This window comes from Paramormyrops kingsleyae, chromosome 3 (assembly GCF_048594095.1).
Source record: "Paramormyrops kingsleyae isolate MSU_618 chromosome 3, PKINGS_0.4, whole genome shotgun sequence".
Classification (NCBI taxonomy): domain Eukaryota; kingdom Metazoa; phylum Chordata; class Actinopteri; order Osteoglossiformes; family Mormyridae; genus Paramormyrops; species Paramormyrops kingsleyae.
Window position 1 is genome coordinate 11,457,826 of NC_132799.1, and position 26,015 is coordinate 11,483,840.

The 26,015-nt window shown below is 39.6% G+C and overlaps 1 protein-coding gene across 4 annotated transcripts in view; it reads left to right on the forward strand.

Moving 5' to 3' along the window:
• inpp5a (inositol polyphosphate-5-phosphatase A) overlaps positions 1–26,015 on the forward strand; it is a 119,516-nt gene that overhangs the window by 43,881 nt on the left and 49,620 nt on the right. For all 4 annotated transcript variants that reach the window (XM_023840775.2, XM_023840795.2, XM_023840784.2 and 1 more), the window contains exons 5-6: positions 22,748–22,811; positions 23,745–23,848. In XM_023840775.2, the coding sequence (XP_023696543.1) occupies positions 22,748–22,811; positions 23,745–23,848 (168 nt within the window). The remainder of the gene's footprint in view (positions 1–22,747; positions 22,812–23,744; positions 23,849–26,015) is intronic.

Below are 26,015 nucleotides of genomic sequence, written 5' to 3' on the forward strand. Positions count from 1 at the left end.
CCATTGTGAAGTCAGTGCTCTGATTATATATCATATAAAATTAGCTGGTTGCCACCATGTTAGTCATTTTTTGTTTGATTTTATGGCATGTAGTTTTTTGCAATAGTGCATGCCTTTTTGTTTTAGTTTTATCAGTGACAGAGAAATGTAATTCATATCTTAAGCTGTTACCTTTAACGTTAAATACAAGCATGATGAACTGCTGTCCATTCATCTGCTGATATTTGTTCATATTTGTTTGTCATCCTTCAATTTTCTTGGTCCTCGGTAATTATTTGTTGTCTGCTGTTCTTGTCAATTTTCAGATAATGTAGTGGAATACTTTGTGGTTGCCTGAACAATAAAAGCCTTTCTTTGTAATGTGAAGCAGCTAACATCCTCATCATGAAGTAGCATAAAGGCATTCATTAATGACATGTTTTTGTCTCTCTTTTTTCCCTTTTTGATTCTAGTTGGCCTTAAAAATAGTATCATTTTGTTATGTTCTGGACATGGACTGATTCGGGAATCACTGGGCGTCGCTTTTTCTTTAGGACTGGGATGAGTAGGCCGCTCGGCAGTGTCTCTCATCCCGCTCAAACCTAGCAAGGAGCTTCCCTCTGGGCCTCGGCGCTCCCTCTAAAGGGTATTGATCAGTCCATCCTAACCTCCATAGGAACCATGCGTATAATTTAAGCAGCCGCCACTGTGAAGCAGAGAAAAAGCCATCCATTGTGGCTGTCATGTGCAGCATATTAATAGAGAGGGACGCGACGCTAACGTCGCCTGCTGTGTCTTCGGGAAGGGGCTAAATGGGAAAAGAATTGGTATGTCCCTTATTGCCTGGAGTACTCTTCTGTTTTACAGCACTGTTAAGGTATACAGCAGGTAAAATGTCAATTAGGGAGGCCTGCCCTGATCACTCAACTCTCTATCCACTCATTCCAGGCCATTAATATTTATAATTCAGCAGCGAGGGCCTGGACTGTAATGTGTAATGATGTGAGCTAATATCTCCACTTATTAAAAATCAGACTACAGTATGTACAACCCAAAATGCTTTATTGCATATGGCCAGATGAACAAGCACCTGTTGCTTCCCTTAATACATACACAGTAGGAGGGAATAATTACAGTGGGTTTATTAAAATGTGGGTTGTATGGTGGATAAGTGGGAACCCCTGTTGCCTCAAGGCCCAGAGCCGGGGGTTCAAATTGTGCCTCTGTACTGTGTGTGGAATTTGCATGTTCTTTCTATATCGCCTAGGTTTCCTGTGGGTACTCTGCTCTCTCAGAGTCCAGAGACATGCAGTTAGGCTAGACGGTCACTCTGAATTTCCCCAGGTGCCCTATGCAGCCTCCCACCGACGCTGACCAGGATAAGTGGTTGGAGGATGGATGGATGAATGGATGGATGGATGGATGTTCCGATGTGAGCTTGCTCTCTCATCAGTCCAGCATGCTTATAGAAAAAAGTGCACCGTGATAGAGCTTCCTGTCAGTAAACAAAAATCATGTAATGTTAAAGATTCCAGTACATGCTGTTACAGTACTATTCAGCAGTGTGTAGCCTACATTTTTAAACCTAAAATCTTTAGCCCCAAAAATGGCTTGGTCTCGTAGAAAAGATAAAACGCATAGATACACACGCACAGCTGTAGTACGTTGTCAGGTGTACGAAAAACTGCAATTTTCAGCTCGACTGAAACATTCTGATAAACCTATCATAAGGTGAAAATGCATTTTAATACAGTACACCAAACCTAGCAAGCATCATAGCCTAGCCTAGCCTACCTTAAACATGCGTAGAACACTTATATTACCCTAAAACTGGGCAGAATGTAAAGCCTATTTTATAATAAAATGTTGAATATGTCATGTAATTTATTGTATAGTGTACTGAAAGTGAAAAACATTCACCCTGCGTAAAGTCGAAATATCGTAACACGGACCATCGTAACCCAGGGAGAGCCTGTAAATATCTTCCCGTACTTACACAGAGACCAGTTCTTCAGCAGCTGGCCCAGAAGGCTGAGCTAAATGGGCATTTGAGCTATAAGAGGAATACAATGGTTACCTCTTTATCAAGCCTAATGACACTGCTTTGCTCATGTCTCTCTTTAAGGAGGGCCCTGACAGTGAGAAAGTGTTCCAGCTTCTGGAGACGGTAAAAATCAGCCGCGGTTATCCCTCCGGCACGTTCCGCAGCTTGGGCAGATTAGGGGGATGTCAGGATCTGCCAGCAAACTCGCAGCCTGAGGTTGAACCCTAATTCTTACCCTGGCACGTCTCAGTATTGCAATAACCAGAGCGTGCTTAGCTGCACAAATTTCTGAACATTTGCGGTCGGCATGCAGACAGGTGCTGTGCTTGTGCGGCTCCACGGCGGCCCGCACACCTGCCGTCGGCTGCTGTCCTACGTAGTTTCTGTTGGTGGTGGCGGTGGCGTCGTCCTGCGCATCTTTTTTTGCCTCAACTTCTGTCGTATACGTAAAACCAGCATGAGATCACGCGTGGTGGCGGAGAGGAAGGGGTCATCGCAGAGTGGTTTTCATGACGTCATATAAAGATGAAAGTCAGGATGGCTGTAAATAAAATGTTGTGAAAATAATGAAAGTTGGGCCTGAACACTGATGGCTCTGCAGTGGACTGTGCTGCGTTCCTGCTGGAGTTCTAGTAAAACAGAAAGTAAGCCATCAGAATTTGGACCCGATCTTCGTTATTTTGATTGCATCGCGTCGTCTACGGACCAATGGAATCAGTCATCTGAGTAGGTTGTCGTGCTTTAACTTATTTTCCTGTACATTGTAAATCAAAGGTTAAAATACTGGGGTTTGTTTCAACACGGCAGGAACACCGTGACAGATGAGCAGTGCTTCCCAACCCAGTCCTCGGGGACCTGCAGACAGTCCACGGTTTCGCTCCTTCCCAGTTGCCGGTAAAGAGCTGGAAGGAAGTAAAAATGTGGGCTGTCTGGTAGGGAGCTGGGAAGGAGTGAAAAGGTGGACCGTCTGTGGGTCCCCGGGAACTGGGTTGGGAAACACTTAACTAGAGGATAGTGTGCTGTCACATTTACTTATTTGCCGGCTGCTTTCGTCCTAAGCGACATGAAGTGAGAATGCCGGGTCACACGGTGTCCCTGGAGCAGTTCGGGTTGAGGAACATACTCAAGGATCTAATGGTAGTGTCACTTTGCCGGCCACAGGATTTGAATCAATGATCTCCTGATGTGGTCAGTGGTGACTTGATGGTTAGGGAAGCGCCCTTGTGATTGAAAGATTGCTGGTTCGAATCCCCGAAGGTACCACTGAGATACCCTGAGCAAGGTACCGCCCCCAAGCACTGCTCCCCGGGCGCTGAATTAGCTGCCCCCTGCTATGTCACAACGTCACATATGGGTTAAATGCAGAGGACACATTTCGTTGTTGTGCACTGTGTGCTGTGGTGTGTCAACACTGACCACTGATCAGATCAAGATAAGACTGGCTTGGAATCTTAACCCACAGAGCCACACAGAACCTGACAGCATCTACCAAATACCATGTACTAACAACCGAGTTATTGATAACTGAACAGTGTCCAATTAGCGTCTCTCTGCCCATCTCCGTACACAAACAGCGCTGCCCCCACACACATACACACGCACATACAGACATCAGTGCCTGGGAAAAAAATCTGTGGGGTGGTAGGTTTACCAGGGGCCAAAGGATCTCGATGGGGAGTAAATCAGTCCGGCTCGGGAGGGGTCGGCAGGAGCAGATAATGATGTGATTCCAGCGCATGGGAGCCCACCACGCCCCACTCTCTACATTATGATGTGCGGCCCTCAGCCAGCGAGGGGCAGCGTGAAGGTGAAACTGTCATATCGATCTTTTTAGCGCTAAAATATGAGCCACTTTACTCCGCTCCCCAGCGCAGTGATGTGAAAAATAATAACTTGGATCCAAATTAAAAATATTGATCGCTGAGAAGGTGTTGAGAGCAAATAAACACCCGCTGAAGGTCCCCCCCCCCCCACCCCCCCACTAGCCCGTGGGTGGGGTCAGGGCTACAGTGCACTGGGCAGTAAACATGCCCCCCTGTTTGCGTCCCCACTCTCATTTTGGCTTTCTGCATTGATTTTTTTTCACTGCCATCCATGCTACCACACATGCACCGGGCACCTTCCTCAACCTCTCACTCCAGAACCCCCCCACCCCACCCCCACACCCTGCCTGCACAATCTTTTCTGCCAGATAGTTAGTTCTTAATCTCCGGCTGGATCGTTTCCGACGAGATGCCAATGAGTTGTTGTTAATCCACTCGTCCATTGATCGATCGGCCCCCGACTCAATAAACTTGCATTAGCGGCCTTTTATTTAGGACCCTCCGTCATAATTTTTTGTACATTTAAGCCTGACTTTTTTATTTCCGCCGTAACGGATGAGATGACTACAGGCCATCAAATGTGTGGGAAAACAATTGCCGCGGGGTTAATTTTATCGCCGGCTCCATGCATTTTTAACTAGGCGGTACATGTTTTGTGCCTGGGTCTTGATAAATGGACGTCCCTACAAGGCAGGAATGAGAATGAGAGAGGGAGGGGCCGTGCAGTGTAAAGATGAAGAGAAGGAGCCGGCGACATGGAAAATTTAAACAGATTATTTGACATGCTGCTTTTCTTTTTTTTAATATTGTGTTATGTGCAGCCCGCCCCCCCCCCACCCCCCCCCCCCGGTTGTCTGGACTGTCTTGTTGATCCCAGAGTCCTTGTCTTGCAGTGTTTACCACTTTATTTGCTATGTGCGGTAATTGCTGAATGTCGTGTCCCCAGGGTGTTCGTGTTTAAACGCAGTGTCAGATACCTGAGGCTCCCCATTCTGTTGTGCCTTCAGAGCCATAAGTGGCTCTTCCACTCCGGCGTGTCATTGATTGGCTTAAGCGGCAGCAGCTGCTGGCGATCTGTTTGAATAAAATGGAGGACAGCTGCGCTTGAAGTGAGACACAGCGCTGATACAGATCTGTCACCGAATGTGAAGACGCCGGCATCGACAGTCACACATTAAGCTACTTGTTAGACGTAGACCGGACTGAAACTGAAACCATCACGAGTGCAGTTTAGGTCCTACCTGGGTTCCCCTGTTTCTTACTATAAAAAATGCACTGTCCTTGCTCCCTAAGCCTTAATCATGCGGTTTCCATTTACGTATTGATTCCTCTGCCACTTCATTTGCATGTCCCGGCTGACCCTGGCAGACACCAGCCATTATTCTCCCATTAGCTAATCTCTCTGGTTTGATTTCCATAATCCCCCACTATTTAAACTTTGCACAGCCTCTTGTCCCCGAAGGGGGGAAAAAAATCCACACTGTCCCCTAACCTCACGCCCACCTCTGTCCAGCTGGACCAAGGCTTTTTCCATCACACTTCCTGGATGTCCCCAGACCCACCCATATTCTCAGATTTTAAAGGGTTTTCCCCTTGTGCGGCACCCCTTCAAAGTACCCCATCTGTGTTCCACGCATTTCCTCTGGATGATCAAGTTTCCTGCCATAGTTCAAAAAAACAAGTGAATTGTCTATGATTGTTTGTGCGAGCACGTGCCCTGCAATAGACGTCCTGGTTCACTGTTACCCTGCACTGGAGAGACTAATAATAATAAAACCCTGTCCATATATTTTCTCTAACACTTACATGTCACAGTGGATAGTAACATAATTAAAAACTTAACCAGCACTTCGGAATAATTCTTCTGCCCATTGAAAAGAAATTTTGCCAGGAACATGTCTATAATTCATTATTTCAGTACCCTTGCTCATTGTTAAGGAATCGTTTAGACTGTGCTACAGTTACTGCTGTCTAGGCAGCTCTGTAATAAACTGCTTTTTAATTATTACATATTATGAGAACCGCAGCCATTATTTTATTTACTTTAATTTACAGTTTATAATAGCACTTTAGAATGATAGTTTTGATCTTATTAACTAAAACAATGATCTCCTCATGGCATATCATTGTTAGTTTATTTTAGTGCTCAAGATTTGTAACTTTAACGTGTAAGCCCGTTTCTGCTATATTGCGTTTTAAAAGCATTTGGGGTTTTTTTTTTCAACACTTCTGGCATGCAACGTCTCAACGTTACAGCATATAGATGCACTTCCTGTATGCGTGGATGCCATAAAATTATTGTATCCCCTTAAAAGGTTTTTTTAATTATGTGAAACTGACTTTGCTTACCCTTGATTGGGAAGATTCGTGAGTGCCGGGGTTTCTGGGTAACCGGGCTGCCTCCATCAACATTATTAATGCGTCTAAGAGTGGTTTAATGCACAGCACAACCATTATGCATGCTAGTGGTGGTTTTGTTAGGACTCTGGGGGGGAATTGAACTGTGCTCTGCTCCCTCACCTATTGGTTTTATTGTAGGCCCCCCCCCCCCACAATCAAGTCGCATTATGGGCCTAGCTTGCCTCTTCTCCGCCTCACATGCCTCTGAAAGAATTCCGACTGCTCTACCTCATGTGTGGAAAAAAGTATTGGGTTAGCAGAATCTAATTGATTCCCTTAAAATTCTCACTGACTGCCCCATTGATTGTGGAAGCAAACCCCGAAACTAGCTGATAATTAATAAGGCAAGCTACAGAAACACAAGTCAACAAGCCCAGTGATGGATCGCGAGCTGGCCGATCTGGAAAGCACTTCAGCTTTCGCTCTACAGTGCTCAATGTCCATTAACCAGGCCCATTAACAATGCAGAGCAGTGCCCATGCTAATTAAATGCACAAAGGTTGCCTTTGTTTTAAATGCAAAGTGTTTTTATTTATTCATTATTGACAGTAATTTAAAAATTCATTAAGCTGTGGCATTGAGGGCGAAGTACTGCCTTGTCATTGTGTGATGAACTGCTCTTCTGTGGTTCAGCGTGTCCTAGAATAAGGACAAGAAGGGCTATGGTTTTTATTTTTTCTTTTATACAGCAGCAAAGGAAATACCATCTAGGCCCCTAGTGGCGAAGAGGTGCAGTTGCACTGCAGGCAACATTTTTGTGGAAAGGAATTTCTATGTGATTTACTACCAAAGATCATGATTTACTATTTCGAGCTCAATTTTCTGAGCATATGCAATAAAATAGCAAACTGATTTAGTGTTTTTCAGAATTATTGCTGTTATGATGAACCTTGTGTTTTGCAGTCCAATACTTGCTATAATGATGGTTGGTGTGAAGGGATCTGATTTACTGTATCCCAACTACTGATAACTGCAAATACCAACGTCGTTTTTAAACCGACATATACACCTCCCTATGCTGGTCCCGGTAAGTTTCATGTCCTGCTCAGTTTTTTTGCCTAACTGGACAACCGATTCTTTATTTATGTGTTTATTTCATTTATGGGATGAAAGTAGTCTTTGACCTTACACATCCCTGTCAAAACCCAGCCAATCATGCAATTATATTTGCCTAGAAAGCCAGAGTAGACCTGGTTTTATAGATAACATTTAGTAAGAAGGTTGATAGGACAGGTGGTAGGACTACCCATAAAATTTAGCAGTTCACATATAAGGGAAAATATCCTTATTGCCTCACCCTACTCAATGAGATTAAATACAAGGTCATCTGAGAATATCCTCATAATATCAGAAACATTCTACATGGTATCCTCTTTCTCTTAAAAAAAAATCTCGTCACTCCTTTTGCTGTGGTTCTTCTTGTGTCGTGGTACTTGATTTTGAAACTTAACCCTTTTGCAATTTATGAAAAATTTAAACTAGATTAACTTTAATGACAGTGAATCCTGGTTATTGTTTGTTTTTTGAGATTCTGAGAACCTGAAACCATTAATTATTAAGTCATTTTGCTTACGCATGTATTGAACAGTTGAATTGTTCCAATGGTTCTGAAAGATGATCAGTTGATGAAATTTATTCCTAATGCAATAATGCAACATGCAAATTGTAATTATCTTCATGAGGATAGCATTGCATAGTTGCTCAGCCCATTAATCTGTTGGTCATCTGACGCTAAATTACTGAAGGACTGGTAACACTGTCAGCATGTTTACAGGAAGCTACGCCAGTTTGCCATGTTTTCCCATGATGCTTAGCAATTTTAATGGACTCGTTATTTATAGATTTATTAATGAGATTAAACGATGTAATGATTTCATTTGGGTCTAGGCTTACACGTACTGTACAGGAGAGTGAACTTCTGTGGCCGCTTCATGATTTAGACTTCCTTAAGCAGCCTCAAGGAGGAGGTTTAGGCTACAGTGATTTATTTAATGCTAACCATCACAATTACTTTAAGGGCTTTTCAAAAACCAGGAAGAAACGGAGCAAAAAAATAATCAAATAACACAATTACTGCTGGATTTCATTCGAGAGTTAAGTGCATTTTTATTGTCCAACTTTTTTTTTCCTTATTCCCTCCATTTTTCCTCTTCTTTAGCAAGCATTCCCTCCCTGCCAGTTTTCATCTAATATCGCAGTAATTGAGTTTGCTGCAACAAATCAAATTTCTTCAATTGGGTTATCCTCTTCTGAAATTGGAGAGCAATCCTGGCAGTCAGGGGCTGGGAGTTAATCTGCTTTTGTTAAGCCCCGGGTGGCAGTGACTGCAACAGGATTGCACCAGTTAAAACATTCTGCTGTCACCGTGGACATGGTGTAATTTCTCCCCGATCCCTTGTGCAAATAATGACATTTGAATCGAGCATTAACAGGCTTAATTACTTTAAAATTGTCATTTTAATTTACACTGATATAGTATTGATCATACAAGCAGAGATGAAGCTGCTCAGTGGAGCGGATGATGTGGAATTAAGCAGTAAAGGGTCCTCTTGGGGCCGGAGCTCGTCCTGCTTCAGCCAGAAGAGGAATGATATTTCTCTGTAATGAACTGGCAGCATGCAGAGACATGAATCTTTGGCCTGCTGGAAAAGAAGAGAAATAATGGGGTTTGGGAAACCGTCGCAGGATATTCATTCACTGCCATGCACCAATTCTCCTGTGATTCATCTGGCCCACCGCAGCGTATTTACCCGGCAGATTCGGCTTCTCTGACCTTTTCCGGCTAAGTGTATATATATCCACGTCCGGTGGGAGTGCCCTGGGCAGGTGGCACACGGGCAAGGGGAAGATAGCTATTTTCTTTATGAGCCAAATTTCACTTGAGGGAGCCATCAGCCAGTAATCCAAACATCCCCAACAGCAAATGTGTGTGTCTGTGATATCCCTTCCGCTTCATTGATGAATCCAACAAAAAAGATACTTCAGCTGAGATATATATATCTTTTACAACGCAACAGTGTGATTTAGCAGTACTAAATTCGAATGAAAAACTTTACTGCTGCCACTTTCTCATATTAAAAATAAACAAACAGTTCAGGCAAACAAGGTGCCCACATATTCACCCCTCCTGCAACTCTATCATGGCTTCAGCTCCAGCAGTAAGTTATCAATGAAAGGCAGTTTCTAACTAATGGACCTTGCATATAAATCAATGGGTGTCAGAACATTCCACTTGAAAACGTTTTTATTTGATCTGTGGGTTGAGTATTCTTTATGCTTGATGCCTGGAAAGGCAGTGCAGAGAAGCAGCCCACACTTGTTGGTTTCTGGTATGAGAAGGATGATAAATGTGTCACGTGTTTACCCTGCTTGCGCTGCTCGTTTAGTGTGCCATTGTTTATTTATGCAAAAGCTTTATAGCCACTTGTTAAGTGACTGTATTCAGTTCACACCAGGGTTTAAAATTTGTCTTAATGCCAGTTTGGCTGTTTAAGATTGTGCATCAGATTCCATTCCTCGAAGGCATCGTGTGACCTCACAAACGCTACCGTCACTGTCTTTATACACGTCAGAGAATACGGTGCCGTGCAAATGGGAACAATGCATATAGCGGTGCTATTAACCCATGAGTGTTTACCAAAGGTGACTGTCATCATTTAATTTTGCTCCTGCATTTAGAATAAAGGAAACATGAAATCAGGCATTTGGGCAAAGTAAACTAGGACTGTCAAGATGGAAGTCAAGAAAATGTATAGTTGAATAACTACATTAATTAACTATATGGTCGGCTCCATTTTTGTCTATTTTAATGGGATTGAAATATGTTACAGGAACATGAGCTGGGCAGCCATCTGTTTTACCACATTTCTTTTACTTCAGTGTCAAGAAGCAGAGCCTGTTTTTATGATGAAGACTCAGTATTGCTTAATATCTGGAAGGAGAACTTTCTAATGTTAAGCCCTGAAATGCTATTGATGCTCTAAAATGCATATGATGTTCCTGCTCAGATTCCCTTAGGTCACCATCTCACTCCATCATCTAGTCACCCTTCTGTGTTCTTTGCAGTCTGGTTGTTCTTTTTCATCATCCCGTATCTACAAAGCAACTAGATTAAGAAGAATAATGGATACTGTGAAAAATATTTCTTTTCATGGCATTCTTGTTTGATTTCATAGTATAGCCACGCTCAGTTTGCGGCCTGGTTACTCAGACAGGACTTTATTGTGAGTAGCGTCCTTCCTATCTCTGCATCTGGTAAGCTGTGCGTGTTTTTAAATTCTTACTGTCATTGGATTTAATATATTTGAAAAAATCTGCGGTAAGAGAATATCTTTATATGACTAATTTGATTTAGAGAGCATATCGCAACATGTTTTACGTCTGTTTGGAAGGATATAAATGAACCGTAAGAAATTAAATGTCCACATGCTTGGAATTTGTAGTCATACGCCAAACATTCTTGGTGAATGATTTCTGTGTTTCAACCTTTGAGGACTCCTGACACTTCAGTGCTATCCCTTAAAAATAGATTAGTGTCATGCGCAGTCTCCCATGTGATTATTCAAGATAAATGCACTTCAAATCACCAAAATTGTTTTAGCTTTTCATTTTCTAACAATATTAAGCATGCATAGGGCAATTGATTTCAAGTGGTTCCTAAAGGATTTTCCAGATGAACCATCCCTTTGTCTTACCTCCGCCTCTTTGACGGAGACCGTGGATCTCCAATTATGGCTGGCTCCATGATCTCCCATAATGAGGTCTTTCTTCCCAATCCTGGAGCCTCTTAAATCAATATTTTTTGGAGAAACTAATACTGCTTCTCAGAGTTAGCAGGTCAGATGACAACCATCGACTGTACAGTTGGATGGTAACTGTGTGAAACTGTGGACTGCTGTCACCTTGCAGTTCTGCTAGCATTCATTTTTTGGCAGTGTGTTGCATGCGTTTTCTATTATTTTTCTCTGAATGTCTTACTATTGTTACCATATTATAATCTGACTGCCATCTGATAAACTTAAGTGAAAAATGAATCTAGTAAGACTCAAGCATTTATTGGTATCCTTTGAGCACTTTACGGGTTATTCTGGTTCTTGGAATTCTAAAGGGTATAAGGTAAACGGCAGTATTTTAGTGGTTCTGTTTTTTTTTTATATATATAAGTCTTACACCTGATTCTATAATGGCCCGAAGCACAAGTTCAGGGACAATATTGTCTGTCACCCATTTACCAAGAAATTATGGACAAACTAGAGATTCATGTAATTCGATGGGTACTATTTTCTTTCAGTTAGATTCTGTTTCTTAGTTAAAATATTTACTTGTAGGAAGACAGAACATTTGTCACTTATTGTAACTATTTGATATATGTACACCATATGTTAATGTACAACAAATTCTTAGTTTTGAAAGACTAAAATTAATGAACTGAGGGAGATTGGGGATTTTGGGGTACTTTGGAAAAATGATGTCCTAGGTGTTTATTATTATTATCATTGTTATTTACTTTATTTATTTTTTTTAAAAAAAGGACAGCAAATTTTAAATGTAATCTCTCATTATGTCAGAGGAAAGACTCGTGACACATTGTATCTGTCACAGGTTAATGCTTTAGCTGTAATTGACTATTATGTGTATACTTTTTCTAAATTGACTTATAAATACTCACCAAATAACTGATTACGATTATCAAAATAATACCTTGTGCATTTGTGTTCCAGTTTACTAATTATGTTGTTTTGGGCAGCGTCTGCAAAAGGAAAGGAGAATCATCAAGGTTAAATATAATAATGGTGGAAATAACTAGTCCTGTGGCTCATAAGAGAGAACCTGAAATGCATATTGGAACACAGGGGAAATGTATGTTTGTATTTTCATTAAAACTGCTGTAGCCTGAGTTCTAAAGTTACAGTTTAGCTGGGGCACCCTATGGCACAGAAAGACACAAATTATTATTTTTTTGTTTTGTTTTTTTGTGGGAACCTTCCATTGACTGTGGGAATCAGTTGATAATTCCTTAACCTCATTCCTACAAAAGTCCCTCCTTTATTTTGGGGGGGTGTTTTCTTAAAATTACATACACACACTCGCTTTCTCTCTCTCTATGCAGTTTTTCTTTCGTAATGCAAGCCTGTAAAGGAAAAATAGTGGAAAAGAGGAGCGCGTAGCAGAGCATGGAAGCGGGGTACCGCTGAGCTTTCAGCTCCTCCTCCAGACTATTGCCATATTCCAATTGTGTTAATAGACTGAAAGACATCTGCAAAAAGCTCTGCTCGCTCTTCATTTCAAAGGCCAGTGTTTTTTTAATTTTTTTATTTTTTTAAACCTTGACATAATTTCTGTTATCTAAGAGGCTGGAGTCGCATTTACATGAACTTTTCATGCATTAGGTTTATGCAGGTCAGACCGCTCTCCACGATGCAGTCAAGTATAACTAAGCTAGCATGGTGGATATCCACCATTTAAATCAGCCTAAGAACTTTACATAACACATCATTGGCAGGCATGCATTTTTACATAAAGACAAAAGCACCTCAGAGACAGATCGAGTTTTAGAAGAGATGACGACCTCGCATTTCGGTCTTCTGTTTTCTGCGGTTTCACGGTGCTGTGGTTACTGTTTGTTTCCAAAGGACACGTCGGGGATATTGGGGGAGGAAAAGCTGCCCCTTTTTTTGGGATGTGGAAAAAAGGTTGATTTTTGCACCACAAAGCAGATATTTGAAAAACTCCATTCAAGTCCTGCCTGGGTAAAAGCCTCACCCTACCAAAGCAGCACTGGTTATTAAAATTGCCCCTTTGATGAATGCTTTATGAGGGTTTTCTCCTGGAAGCATGTTGTGTATGTGTGGGAAGTGTTGTAGCTACATGCAAAGATGCGTGGAGATCAGAACTGGGAAATGGGACTCCTTAAATATAGTCTTTGACGCAATAACTGATGGATCTTACAGAAGTACCCCATAAATATGCACCTCGCAGTGTGAATCGGGGCCGCAACTGCATCTTCCTGGCCGGGCCGAATTCTGCTGGTTTTTCTCCAACAATGCAAGGCTGCAGTTGCACGAACAAGTCTGCCAGGAAGGGCCTGCAGTAATAGGTTGCATCCTAAACTGACGTTTCCACGATGACAGCAATCCCAATACCCCCAGCAGTGAGGACCTTTGGCTTGGATAAATATATTGCACTGAATGAGAGTTAATTTCTGAAGAATTCACTGTAACATATTCCCTTTTAATATCCTAAAATGTTTAAATTATGTAGAAAAATATGGAAATTAAGATCATAACTTCATATAAACTACTAGTGAAAAGTTTTTATACACCACAGGTTTTTACCACTTTTCCTTGTACTTTATAAACTGCAGATTTTTTTATTCTTTTTAATCGTTGGAAAGTTGAGTGTATAAGTATAAATGAAAATTTAAGTCAAATAATGTAAGTTTCCTTTATAACATGGAAAAGTGCATGTCTGGCGTCTTATTAACTGGTTGTGTGGTGATGGCAGTCAAATTCTAGGCTGTCCTGTATCTTTAAATGCACTAGTTAACAATTTCATCCCAGGAAACAGGCCAGTGTTTAATGTCCCTTGCAGAAAGAATGTCTCAGACTTTCTCTGCTGTTATAACTGCTAGAGGAGGTTACTTTGACGAATCAAAGATTACTTTTTTTTTTTTTTGGCAGTAAAGGTATTCAAATGGTGAATACACTGTACATGCATTTGTTAGCAAAGAATATTGAGTATATTTTTAGTTAATGTTAAGTGAGTGACATGCAAATGTAGAAAATCTGTGTGGAAAATCTTTTGACTTGTAGTGTACATTCTTTGCATTATTGCAATCTGCATCTGTCTGCTCTCAGGCATACGTAGAGAGTAAAAATACTTATAATAATACTTGTTTGTTTTTGTGACTAATATCAATTTCTTAGCCATTTACTAAGCTTGGTATTAATTTGAGTTATTTGAGCACATATATAAGAGAATAAAACATTATCTGGGTAGTACCATCATTCTCTAAACCACAACTGCTCCTATTACATACTGCAACTCTCCAACAGTAAAGTTGTTTTATTGGGTAACTGAGGCAGCTTCTGCGCAGACGTAATTTCCCTTGTTTTATACACCCATCAGTTTTCAGAAATAGAGGTGAGCTGGAGCCTGTGCTGGAAAGGGAGAGTATACGGGTCTCAGGGTTGTCGTCAGGTCAGAGGTCATTCACATATGCCAAGGGAATGTTATCGCTACCAGTCTGTCAGAACAGCATGTGTGTGAAGCCCGCAAACCCACAGATCTTTGCGATAAGCGTATGAACAACATTTAGGGGCTGGTGCTGGGTTCAGTCCTGTAACTAAGTGTGATTTAAAAGTGACACTCATTGAGCCACTCATGTTTGTTTATGTATGTGTGTGTGTGTGTGTGTGTGTGTGTATAAAAATAAGACATTATGCTACATACAATGCACACAGAAATCCTAGGACTGCTTGCTTAATTAAAAATTGCATTAAAGTTTATTGCAGAGCACTGTATATACATGTAAGTGTTCTGAAGCATCGAAAGTCTGTATATAAAGGAAATTGTTATTCGCTCAAAAATGTTTCATCAGCCATATAAAATACGGATCATGCCAATAAAAGGAACACCTGCAACCTAGATATAATATCACGATTATTAAGGGGAATAAATGTTGGTAATTCTTTCTATAGACTCAAATCCAATTAAATAAGTAAAAAAATGAGCAATTGAAACAGGATATTAAATTATGATCATCTAGATTGATGAATGTTCTTTGTTAAGTGCTTTGGGGGGCAACTATGTTAGGAAAGGCGCTATGTAAAATGAATTGAATGGAATTGAACATTAACAATGTCTTGAGATGAAAAATCAATTGGATCTTAATTTTATAATTTGCATAAATATAATTTGCTAATGGAAGTTCCTTTTCGAAAACAAGTTGAAATTTTCTTTGTAATTATTGGACATCCATAGCAAAATATGATTTCCATTAATGAGCATAAGTGTATTAAATGCATTTTATCCATGGTATTCAAAAAAAAATTAAATAAATAATGACCTGGCAGCTGTGTATGGCTACAACAGATAGAATGGAGGTACTGTCATTGTACAGTAATTACTAATGGATGCTCCAGTTGTTCTGCATTTGATTTTTCAAAAATAATTGAATAAAATATATGATATTCATCATCTATGTATCCTTTTAAAAGATGATTTGATTAGCTTCTTCAGTATAACTACTCAGAGAAAGTGGTCATTCAGCACACTGGCCTTTAAATCACTGGTTTATTTGAAGATTACAAGGGGTGATGGCATTTTCCCCCAGAGTCCTTCCTAGTGGCCCATCGTGTTTGTCCTGTAATTTTTTTGCCAGGATATTTGGATGGCTCTGGGTGACTTCAGGAAATCACTGGCCTGTAGTCTGGAGGATACCGTAACTCCCGCTGTTGTCCCTATGGACAGAATCTCTCTTGCAATCCCCTACAAAATATCAGTTTATAAATGTCTGTTAATAGTGTTTTGCTGCCGGGATGGATTTGAATTTCAACGGGTGTTTAGTGACTTGTAGCTGTGGTGTTCAACAGGTACAAGCAATGTAAAAATCTGTATTCAGTCATGTAGTACAAAACTATTGTGGCTATAGGTTACCTTAGCAGAGGAGTAGGTTTTAATGGAGATGGCTGTAGTGCAATGTTGTGTTAGCTCAGCAGATACGGAGAGTAAAGAAGATGGCGTCATCTTCGTGTAAGCGCTGGGACAGTGACTGTCATCTCTTTCTGAGATGTAGTTAATGTTTTTGCTGCTAATGAGAGGTGTCAGGTTAAAGAATAAAGCAGAGTGCTCCTGTGATTAATCAATCACACGGTCAAGTTGCATTTCATGGAATATTCTGTTTTTCTACCGAAGTGCCCTGTCATCATGAAATGTTATAGTTTTATAATGTAAGCCCCCTTGCCCACCTTGAAAAATGCCCTTAAAATGTCTGGAAAAACCGATAGCCAGATTACAAAGATATGTAGGCGTGCGCAAATCTAATTCAGCAAACAGAGGTTTAAAACTTCGTTTCAAAAGATCAAGATTGTTTGCTTTTATAGCGTCCTAAAATGGTAATAAACATGTTTTACCATATTTATATGGATTATGTATAAGATGGGATTTTTTGGTGAAGTTAAGAAAAAATAGAATGTCTAAAGTAAAATTACTGAATTGAATAAAACACAAAAGGACATAATCCTACTTTCAGACAGTTTCATGGTGCTGGAGATTGGGCACTAGAGCTCTTTTATGCTGCGTGGATCATGCATGCTATTTATTCACTTCTGCATTTAGTATTCATATTAAAAACACAGCTGAAGCACGCTAAGATTCCTACAGGTTACCCTCTATTCTTTACAGCAATGATTATTAATGCTACATTTTGGAAGCTGGTCTCCACAGTACCCTTTACAGACCACCTTTACAGCACAGAATAAAGCAATATTGTTTCTTAAATAGGTTCTTTAAAAGTCTGACCCGTTTCATTTATAAACAGATTCATTCTTTGTACACTCTTATTTTTGTGATGTTTTTATTGCTTTAGATCCCAGAACCTTGCAGGTTAAGGATTTTACTGCAGGAATGAGGAGCGTGGCAGAAAATTGGCAGATCAGAGCATCCATTTCTCCGCTAATTACAGAGTCCGCAAGCTCGAGCCCTGACACAGTTCAACTGGGCAATGTAGTGCCTGCCAAGTCCTATCCTGTTCGCTTTATAAAATGCTCTTTAATTCTGCGGCACAATATCATTAACTTTGTAAGTGGATGAACACAATGGACAAGCAATTTAATTAACTTCTGCCATTGGATAGCTAAATGAAATTAATGCACGATATTTCCCATGGAAGCGGCCAACCCTGGGAGCACAGCAGATTGTTGGCAGGTCAGGCCCTTCTGTTGGTTTGTCCAATTACTCCTAGTTTAGACCCATCCATAATATTTTAATGAAAAAAAATAAAATCAGTGATTTGTAGATCAATCATGCACATCTGTCACTGTAGTTTAAGAGGTTTATAAAGCGAGCAGTGAGCCTCATTCAGAATTACCCCGTAGCCTTTGCCACATCACAAAAAAGTCAGAATCTGTTGGTGAATACTGTCAACAAAGGTTATTGGTTTGCTTTTTGTTGTTCTTTGGACCAGATTCAGCACCCTACATTGTCCCGAAGAAGAATATTACTCTGTTGCATGGTGGCGTTTTACATTATGTTAAATAACGTTGGTCCAGACATTCGTTTTTCTCTTATGCCAATATCGATATTTTACGAAGTAGCTATTTGAAACGCATGTCTCCCAGTTGCAAACTTCCTGATATTCTGTACTGTCATAAAGTTCAGATGAAAAAGTGCTTATTAATTTGTGGTTTTGTTGTCTACTTCAGAACAGAAAGATGTAAGAAGGGCAGATATATTAAATTAAGTTAGACGTTTGATTTGGATTTAACTGGTTATTTTTGATGTATACGTTGTCAGATGTGATTTATTTTTGTTTACCATTTGGTCATTCTAATTTTGTTACAGTTTAATAGAACAGCAGGCCTATGTTTTCTTGCCTGCTGTTGAGGCGTCTTGGAAACGGGCTCGTCGTCGACGTTACAATAAGCGAAGTAAATATTGTTTTTAGTGTTAACACGGAGCCACCCAGTTAGCCATTTGTCGTTCTGCTCCCCGCATGCTAGTATGGAAGTGCCAAGTAGAGAGGGACGCGTGTGAATGTACACTGCTGAACGGTGTTTTTACTCAGATAACAGCTCTTTCAGGAAATGATGGGTAGTCCAACAACTAGCTTGTTTGCAAACAGGAAAAGTGACAGAATAACTTTTAATGAGTTTTTTTTTGTGTGTCCAGTCAGCTCCTCCACCATCCAATGAATAATAGACACTGTAGCTCAATACTCTGAATACTCAATCAATTGAGCTGTGAGCGAAGGTTGGCAAACACATACGGGCAGAGCTGCTAAGCTTCCCGATCTGTATTTCAGTGCTGAAATGCTCCCTGGCTCTATTGACGCTCTTTTTTTTCTCCCCTTTTTTCTTTTCTTTTTTTTTTTTTGGATGTTGTCATTGCAGAGAATGACAAACATCCTGTTTGTGCAGTATTGGAGATTTTCTTCTCAGAAGGCACTGTGTAAGTTTGGTTCTTGAATAACAAGTGATGCTCCATAGCCGCCTTGTTCCGCTTGAGCCAGTAGCTGCTTTTGTTTGATCATTCACTCAATTGAGATCTACGTCAGTTGTAGTTCTTTTTACTTGGTGGACTTTTTCTTTCCTTATTTCAAGGCCTTGAAATATGACTGAAGAATTAAAGCTGAATGCCTTTGCCAAAGCTGTTTGTCTCAATGGCAGTAGAATTCAACAACTGTGTAAAATAATAGAACGGAGATGGAGACAAGATTAGAGCAGTCTGGTGTTTTCTTTTTTAGCTATCATTAATTAGGTGATAAATAGTAGATTGCATAATATGGTGAAACACAAACAACAGCAGTAAAATAAAATATGGATCGAGGCTGCAGCCACCATAGGGAATGGCGTCATCGGCAGCCGGGCAGATCGACCCCTTCCATCAGAAAGGCTGAGCTACAGTTCTGGCATTTGTAAGTGATTTAACCAAGAGATGCTGTGATGAATGGACAAACGCTGTCATGAGGAGATTCAGCTTAGCACATGGATGCTGCCTGCAGCTCGGTGATGAGTTAAGCTCATGGACAGTTCTGAACTGACATTTTAAAGCTCAGTTGTAATTGTTTGATTGTGGAAACGATTCATTTTCTTTCTTTTTTTTGTGCTGTCATCTAATGCCGCAGTGGTTGGAGATAATAGTAATAGTGTCAGTGTTGCTATCAGGTCCTTTAATGCATATCCATTGCTGCAGCAAACTACTCATTCAACCCAGCGATGGAGTGGAGTAAAGCCACGTTGAAAATTGAGAAAGTGTCCCTCCCATTGTTTGTGCTGTATTGGTTTCAGCAAAACCAGTTGAGAGCCTTGTCTTGCATTTTAGCGAGGCACGTATGAAGTGGAATTAGCATGGTGAATGTGGGTAGGCATACAAAACCTCTATCTCCCTCTATAGTATTGAGATGGTTTTGTCTTTAGATGCCTCTTTCGGCAGTTGAAAATGGGGGAAGCCTTCCAGATAACCTTTTAATATCCTTTAATTTCCTTCCTTATTTACTTTGCGTTCAGTGCTCACTTTTAAATGGTTCCACTACACTTGACTTGTTTTTGGCATGTTTTGGATTATGGTGCACACCACTCTGAATCCTTCTGGGATTCTCCAGATACTAGCTGACATGTCCCTCCCCGTGAATAAATATTTCTGCAATGGAAGCACATACTCATCTGTAAGCTGCACCTTAAACAGGCATGTGCAATGCACCCTCTGCTTGAAATGTACGGTGCTTCAAGTGCAACTCAAACGGGAGAGTGTTGCTGGAGGCAGAAGGGCTCTGGTGGCTTTGCCCCTGAGACCTGTATTGCTGTGCTGGGCATTGCAAGGTAGGCGAGAGGGTCAGGAGGCTGCAGTAAAATGATCACTTTTATGTTTGGTTTATGGTTCATTTTTCAAATTAAATGCAGAAAATCCATTTAGAGGTCAGAGAGGTATCTGTGCTACTTTTCACAGTGTGAGTGTACTTGGAGCAGGAGAACTCCGAGTATGTAGGCCTACTAGATATGTTTGTGGAAAGTGTTTGCTCCATACTGCGTTCACTACTTTTACATGGTCCATGGGTATCTAAAATGAATTGGTCAAAGAAAATATGCTTTATTGGTCAAAAGAGTGAAGTAGACTCTGTTTTTTATCTCTGCCCCCTGAAAAATTATCCAGATCCTTTTAGTGATTTTCCTGTATTTTCATACGCTTTTTGTACAAATTTTCGTAACCCTACTGGAGGTCAAATCCTAGATATCTCTTGAGGTACAGCGATCAATTATGTTATTTCAGCAGATTTTTTTGATAAATTTGTTTTAGTCAATTTTTTTTTCTTTTCATAACAGCATTTACTTCTCATTCTTAACAAAAGCTTGCTGTAATGGTTGGTGTAACCTTTGTGGTGTTTGGTGAATCTGCCGTCTGGTATATACAGCTCAGGCAGGAGAGTGTAGCCAGAATCGCCCATAAAACCCAGCCTTTTTTGGCATGCTTATTGTCTTTCTGTCTACAATTACACTGATTAGTCATTCCTTGCGTCTTCCTGGCTCGAGTGCTGAACTTAATAGAGTGCATTTTACTAATGGAAAATTAAGTAGGACTTGTGACAGTTTGGTTTATAAATATGTAAAATATACTTTTAATTATTTCAAGCGAATCTGGCAAGTAATCAATAATGTGAGACGTGACAAACATACGCTTGACATTGGCTATTGTGTGGGGGCAGGTAAAAGATAAGCACTTCCTGTCATCGGAGACCTAGTCTAATTAATATTTTGAACCTGTCATGTCTAATGATAAATGGATTAATTGCACCCTGCTAATATAATAGGCTCTTCATGCTGAAGGTTGTGGGAGGAGAGGAAAAAAATGAGCCAGTCTGTTTGAACTCTGATGTTAAATATTTATTAGAGGTTAAGTATAGATTTTTATGATTGCGTCTAAGTGGCTATCTTTGCTATTGTTTGTCATTTATTTGAATCTCGATTAATTGCAGTTTGTTTAAAGTAATCATGTAAATCCCATTTGCAGTAATTGCATTTGTTGAGGTAATGGGGTAATAAGTCATCAACGTCCCAAGAACAGAGTATTGGAGATATATATTTTATTAATTTTCTTTTATTCTCTTATGGAATCGGTTAGGCACTGTTTGCCACTGCAACGCACCTGTTGCTATGAGCCACAAGTCATGCTCATTAAGTGCCTCAAACTTTTTGCAGTGCTTCTTCATATCACAGTGCAAACGGTTTAAGGTTAGTTGTTGTCAGCTTGTAGGTGGATAATTTGTGTGTGTTGTGACAGCATTATTCACTTACTTGTGTATCATAAAGACACTAACACTAATTTCGCCATTCATTTGGAATTAATTACAGGGGGTAATGCAGGGGTGAGCTGCTGTCACATCAACACAGGTGATGATTCAAACACTGAAAACCATTAAGGCACACAATTATAAGTATAAATAAACTTATACATGTAAAAAATATATAAATTTGTTTAGCTATATATGTTGTATTATATATAAAGTATAAAATCTGCATTGGTGGATTTTAACTATAGCCTTGTGTTTTTCTGGGTTTGTCAATTTGGCTGATTATATGTGGATATCTGTGTGTGAAAACTGAAGTGGATGTATTTCGGTATCATAAAGCAGGATGATAAATTCTGCATTGGGTACAGGTGCAAAGTGGATTGGAGGTGATAATTAAATGAAAATAGGAACAGAACTAAGCGTGACTAGCAGATGCCCTTTTTGTCGAAGTTAACCTTGAGTTTCTTAGCAGTTTCTGTAGCTCAGATTTTACACCTTTGAAAGAGAGAGAAAATAAGCAAAGATGTGCTGTGTTGGGGCTGCGAGGAACTGTTCTCATCAATTAAATGCATGACATTGTTTTTTGTTGGATGAACTTATATGTCAAGGAGATGGGCAGGACCTCATGTTTACACTTTTGACAAATCAGCAAATGTTTAATCTCAAGATGTGCTCCGTCTCATAAATAATGCAGCGCGCGGTGAGCCAAAACTCTGACTGCCAAGAGGCCGTCTCTGCCACAAAGGAAAATGACAAAATGGGACTAAGTCCTTTCCTACTGAAATCTGCCTCTGCCTCTTTTCTCTGACTTTCTTTCTCACTTTTCCTCATCTACACATCTTGTGTTATTGGGATTATTATCTTCCCTGCCTGTGTTTGTCTGGTAAAGTACTTGTGATGAATGAGCATTACTAAGAGAAATAATGTAGTGACCAGGGGGGGGGGGACACGGCAGCCGTGCCACTGCTGTTCCAGACTGGTTCATAGGTCAAATTAATGTACAGATGTAAAGGCTGCTTTGAACACTTGGAAAATACGTCTTCTTCCTTTTTCCTTATGGGAAAATCAATGCGCATACTGAGTTGCTTTTAGCCCTCTGGCTGTTGGTTGAATACCAACTTTTGGGATAAACCATAATAATTATGGTCTTACATATGCACTTTACTTAGTTTCTTTATTAACCCATTCTTCCATTTGCTTGTTTGTTTATTTACTTACATTTTTTTCTGAACACACACACAGATTTTGGGCTCTGTATTTTAGTATTCTGGTTTACCCACTGATCTTGGTCATTTTCTTGTCTAAGAGATTTTACCTTTGAAAGATCAGTCATTCATCTCCAAAATGCAGAAATATGACTTGCTTTTACCTATATTTTTTTTAGGCGCTGTGTTGGCTACAGGTTTCTTTTCCCCTCCTACCTGAGAATGTGTGTCTTACATGTTACTGGCTTTGTGTACTTTGATAACAATCTGAGTTTCTCTTCCCCCCCCATAGGCACTTGGAAGTTGCTATTTTATTCACGAAACCTTGAAAAACGTCCAGCAATTTGATTTTAAAGGTAAAGTTTGTTTTATTTCCTAGGAATAAATACCACTATTTACCGATGTTATACAGGACAATCCTTACTAGTGTTCAAAAAAAAAAAACTGCTAAAGTACACATACTAGCATTAGAGTCTCATTCGCAAGATTTTCCCCATAATAATTGAACTTGGAAGTTATTGAACAGTTAAGCTTGACTCATCACTGGCTGATGCCAGGGGGGCAACATCCCTGAGGCCTCACTAATTAAAGCTGGGATATAGATATGAGGGAAAGTGTCTCATTACAGTGGAGTCAGCATTAACACGGGTCATCCCAGTGAAGGACAGGGCCCCCACGGACCCCCTCCACCCCCCTCCCTTCACATCCCAGGCTGACTTATTAAATTACATGGATTTGTGTAGTAGCCCATTGAGAAAGTTGGCTACACACATTTACAGGTCTGCTTCAGAATCCTCTGGAGGGGTTCGCAGGTAACTTGTGTATCGCCTTGATTTTGCATCCTTTTAAAATCGTTTGCTGCAGCAATCGTATGGTACCGACGGAGTCATTCTCCTCATACTGTCCCATCAACAGAGTAGGAAATGAATTTTACAGGTTCTACAAGTCAGTGACTGTTGAGCAGTAAAACAGAACATGTCTGTAATTTTAATTGATGCAGTTAATTTTTTAATTTATCTGCAAGATCATTTCTGATGTGATGGAACAGTCAGACATTATCTGAATCTGGACACTCTTGTTCGTCTTGTCTCGCAAAAGGAGTATACTACAACTAGCCAGTAGATGGAGTAGTTGCAAGAATAGCTTGTTACTAAGTAGCTGTAGCCTCAAAATCCATAATCGATTACCTGGCTAATAGGTTTCTTATACTACTAACATGCCACAAGTGATAACACTTAAATGTTACATATCAATAATCTCTGTTCACCTTTGTGCCTTTTTTTTTTAAGCTAAGAAATTCAAGAAAGTGATTGGGAAAGAGATCTACTCAGACACACTAGAAAGTACTTCAATGGTGGAAAAAGAAAAATTCCCACAGGAATATTTCCCAGAGGTAGGTTTTCTGGATTTATTAAATAAGCTGTCAGTCTGTTTTTTTTCTCCCTTGTCTGGCAAATACCAGCTGAATGGTTTGCTTGTGAAATAGAAGAGAAAGGAATTTGTTTACAACCATCTGTCTGATATGAAATCAAATCAGATCTTAAATGTATGGATTTTAGTTTTTCCTAATTAAAAATATCTACCAGTTTTTTTTTAGCACTTTGAGTCTGTTTGTTTCGGGTTTTTGATATATCCTCTCAGCTATCCCTCCATTTCCCCATTTATTTATTTATTTATTTATTTATTTAACAAAAAGAAACACTTTCACTTTTCTTATTCTTTTGGGTTATTTTTTTTTACCGATACATTGCAATAAAAAAAATGTATTTAGTTATATTTTTATGATTATGTGTTGTTTGCTTAATAATATTACTTGATAATTAATATGCCATTATAATTTATACTTAATTTTTGAGTACAGCAATACACAAAGTACTCTGTGTACAGTGACATAAGTATCCCTGTTACGTTTGTTATCATATCATGGTATTTTGGTATTTTGTAATTTGCTTTGCCTGCCTTGTATTTCATATAAGTATGCAGTGTAGTGGAGTTGGGTAATGTCTACCTAATTGACGTATGACGCATTGTGGGGTTGTGTTGTCTTGAAAAGGTAAACTATAATTTTTTTATATAGTTTTTTTTTTTTTTTTTTGCACTTTTTAATAACTATACTTCACAGCCCACTCTCCCCTGCTCATCTGGCCTCTTTACTTTTCATTTGTACAGACTGCTGCGAGTCTCCAATCGCGTACTTCACTACTTAAACTTATTATTTTGAGTACACAAGTGAAGAGCTTGATTGGAGATTCATGACTACGTTTACTAATCATAGTGATGTAGTAATGGCGTCAACAGACCTGCTTTCTGAAAAAGATAACGTAGCCTATAAAATGTTGCTGTTCTTCTGTTTTTTTATTGTTTACTTTAATTTGTCTTTTATGGCTATTATTAACTAATCAGAAAAAGTTATTATTTGAAGTCACTGAAGTCTGGCTTGGTGATGAGCCTAAACTAGGGCTGCTGAGAAGCAATGTGGAAAATTAGGGTTATAACAGCCAGGATGTAACAGTAAATCAGCAAGAGTTTTCCTCTAGTGATTACAAAATTAATAATTAATCAATGATATTTTTCCTACTCATGAAATATTCTCAGTTGTACGTGCAGGGTGAGAAATGGAGAAGAGGGTTAAGGTTTAAGACAGGTGTAGCAGAGAATGGGAAAGTTCACTCTGTAAGTAAGTTTTAATTCTCAGTTATTCATAATGACTTATAAAATAAGTACTTGCCCACTTATTTATTGAGGCAGGTGTAAACTGGATGAATGGGAGAATCACAATACTGGCTCCACATCGTGATGTCTCTGGTGATGTCGGTGATCAGCCCAGCCCTACGGTGTATTATGGTATTATATCACGGAGGGGGGGGGGGGGGTGACTAGGGCCATGGACTCATAACCTAAAGGGTACTAGTTCAAGTCTCATAAAGTTATATTAAACTATTATAAAATAATAGTAAAATAACTATAGTAAAATAATAATAAAAGTTCAGTATAGTAAATGCATAAACCAGTAACATAGTTATTATCATTATTAAGTATTATAAACTTATGGGATCAGGGTCTTATGTGCAGTTCATTGTTAACAGAAATGTCGTTATGTGGCTCATCTACAAAAAAACGGGGCAAAGTCAAAGCATGAAAGTAAGTGATTCAATTTAATTTGTGGCAGAAAAGAAATAAAATGAAAAGCTGCCTATGCATAATGTGAATTGTATATCATTTTATCATTTTAAAAAGAAGCCTCTTTTATTATGTTATTTTAATTTCTTTTATCTTATCTTAAATAAGCATTGCTTCATTGTTATGTGCTTGCTTTTGTTTATTTTTCTTGATATAATGTTTCGAAGGAAGGAAAATCTGAACATGGCACATTGTGAATGGTGACATTTTTGGCTTTGACCTTTGACCGTGGTATTTTTTATTTTTTTTTACTTCTAAAATTTATCAAAATCCTTGAAATGCTCTCAGGAGCTCAGAAACATTTCAAAACTCTTTGATCGACGTCAACATTTCTGAGACCCCTTAGCCCGGTGCCTCAGTATGCTGTGGTCAGTTTGACC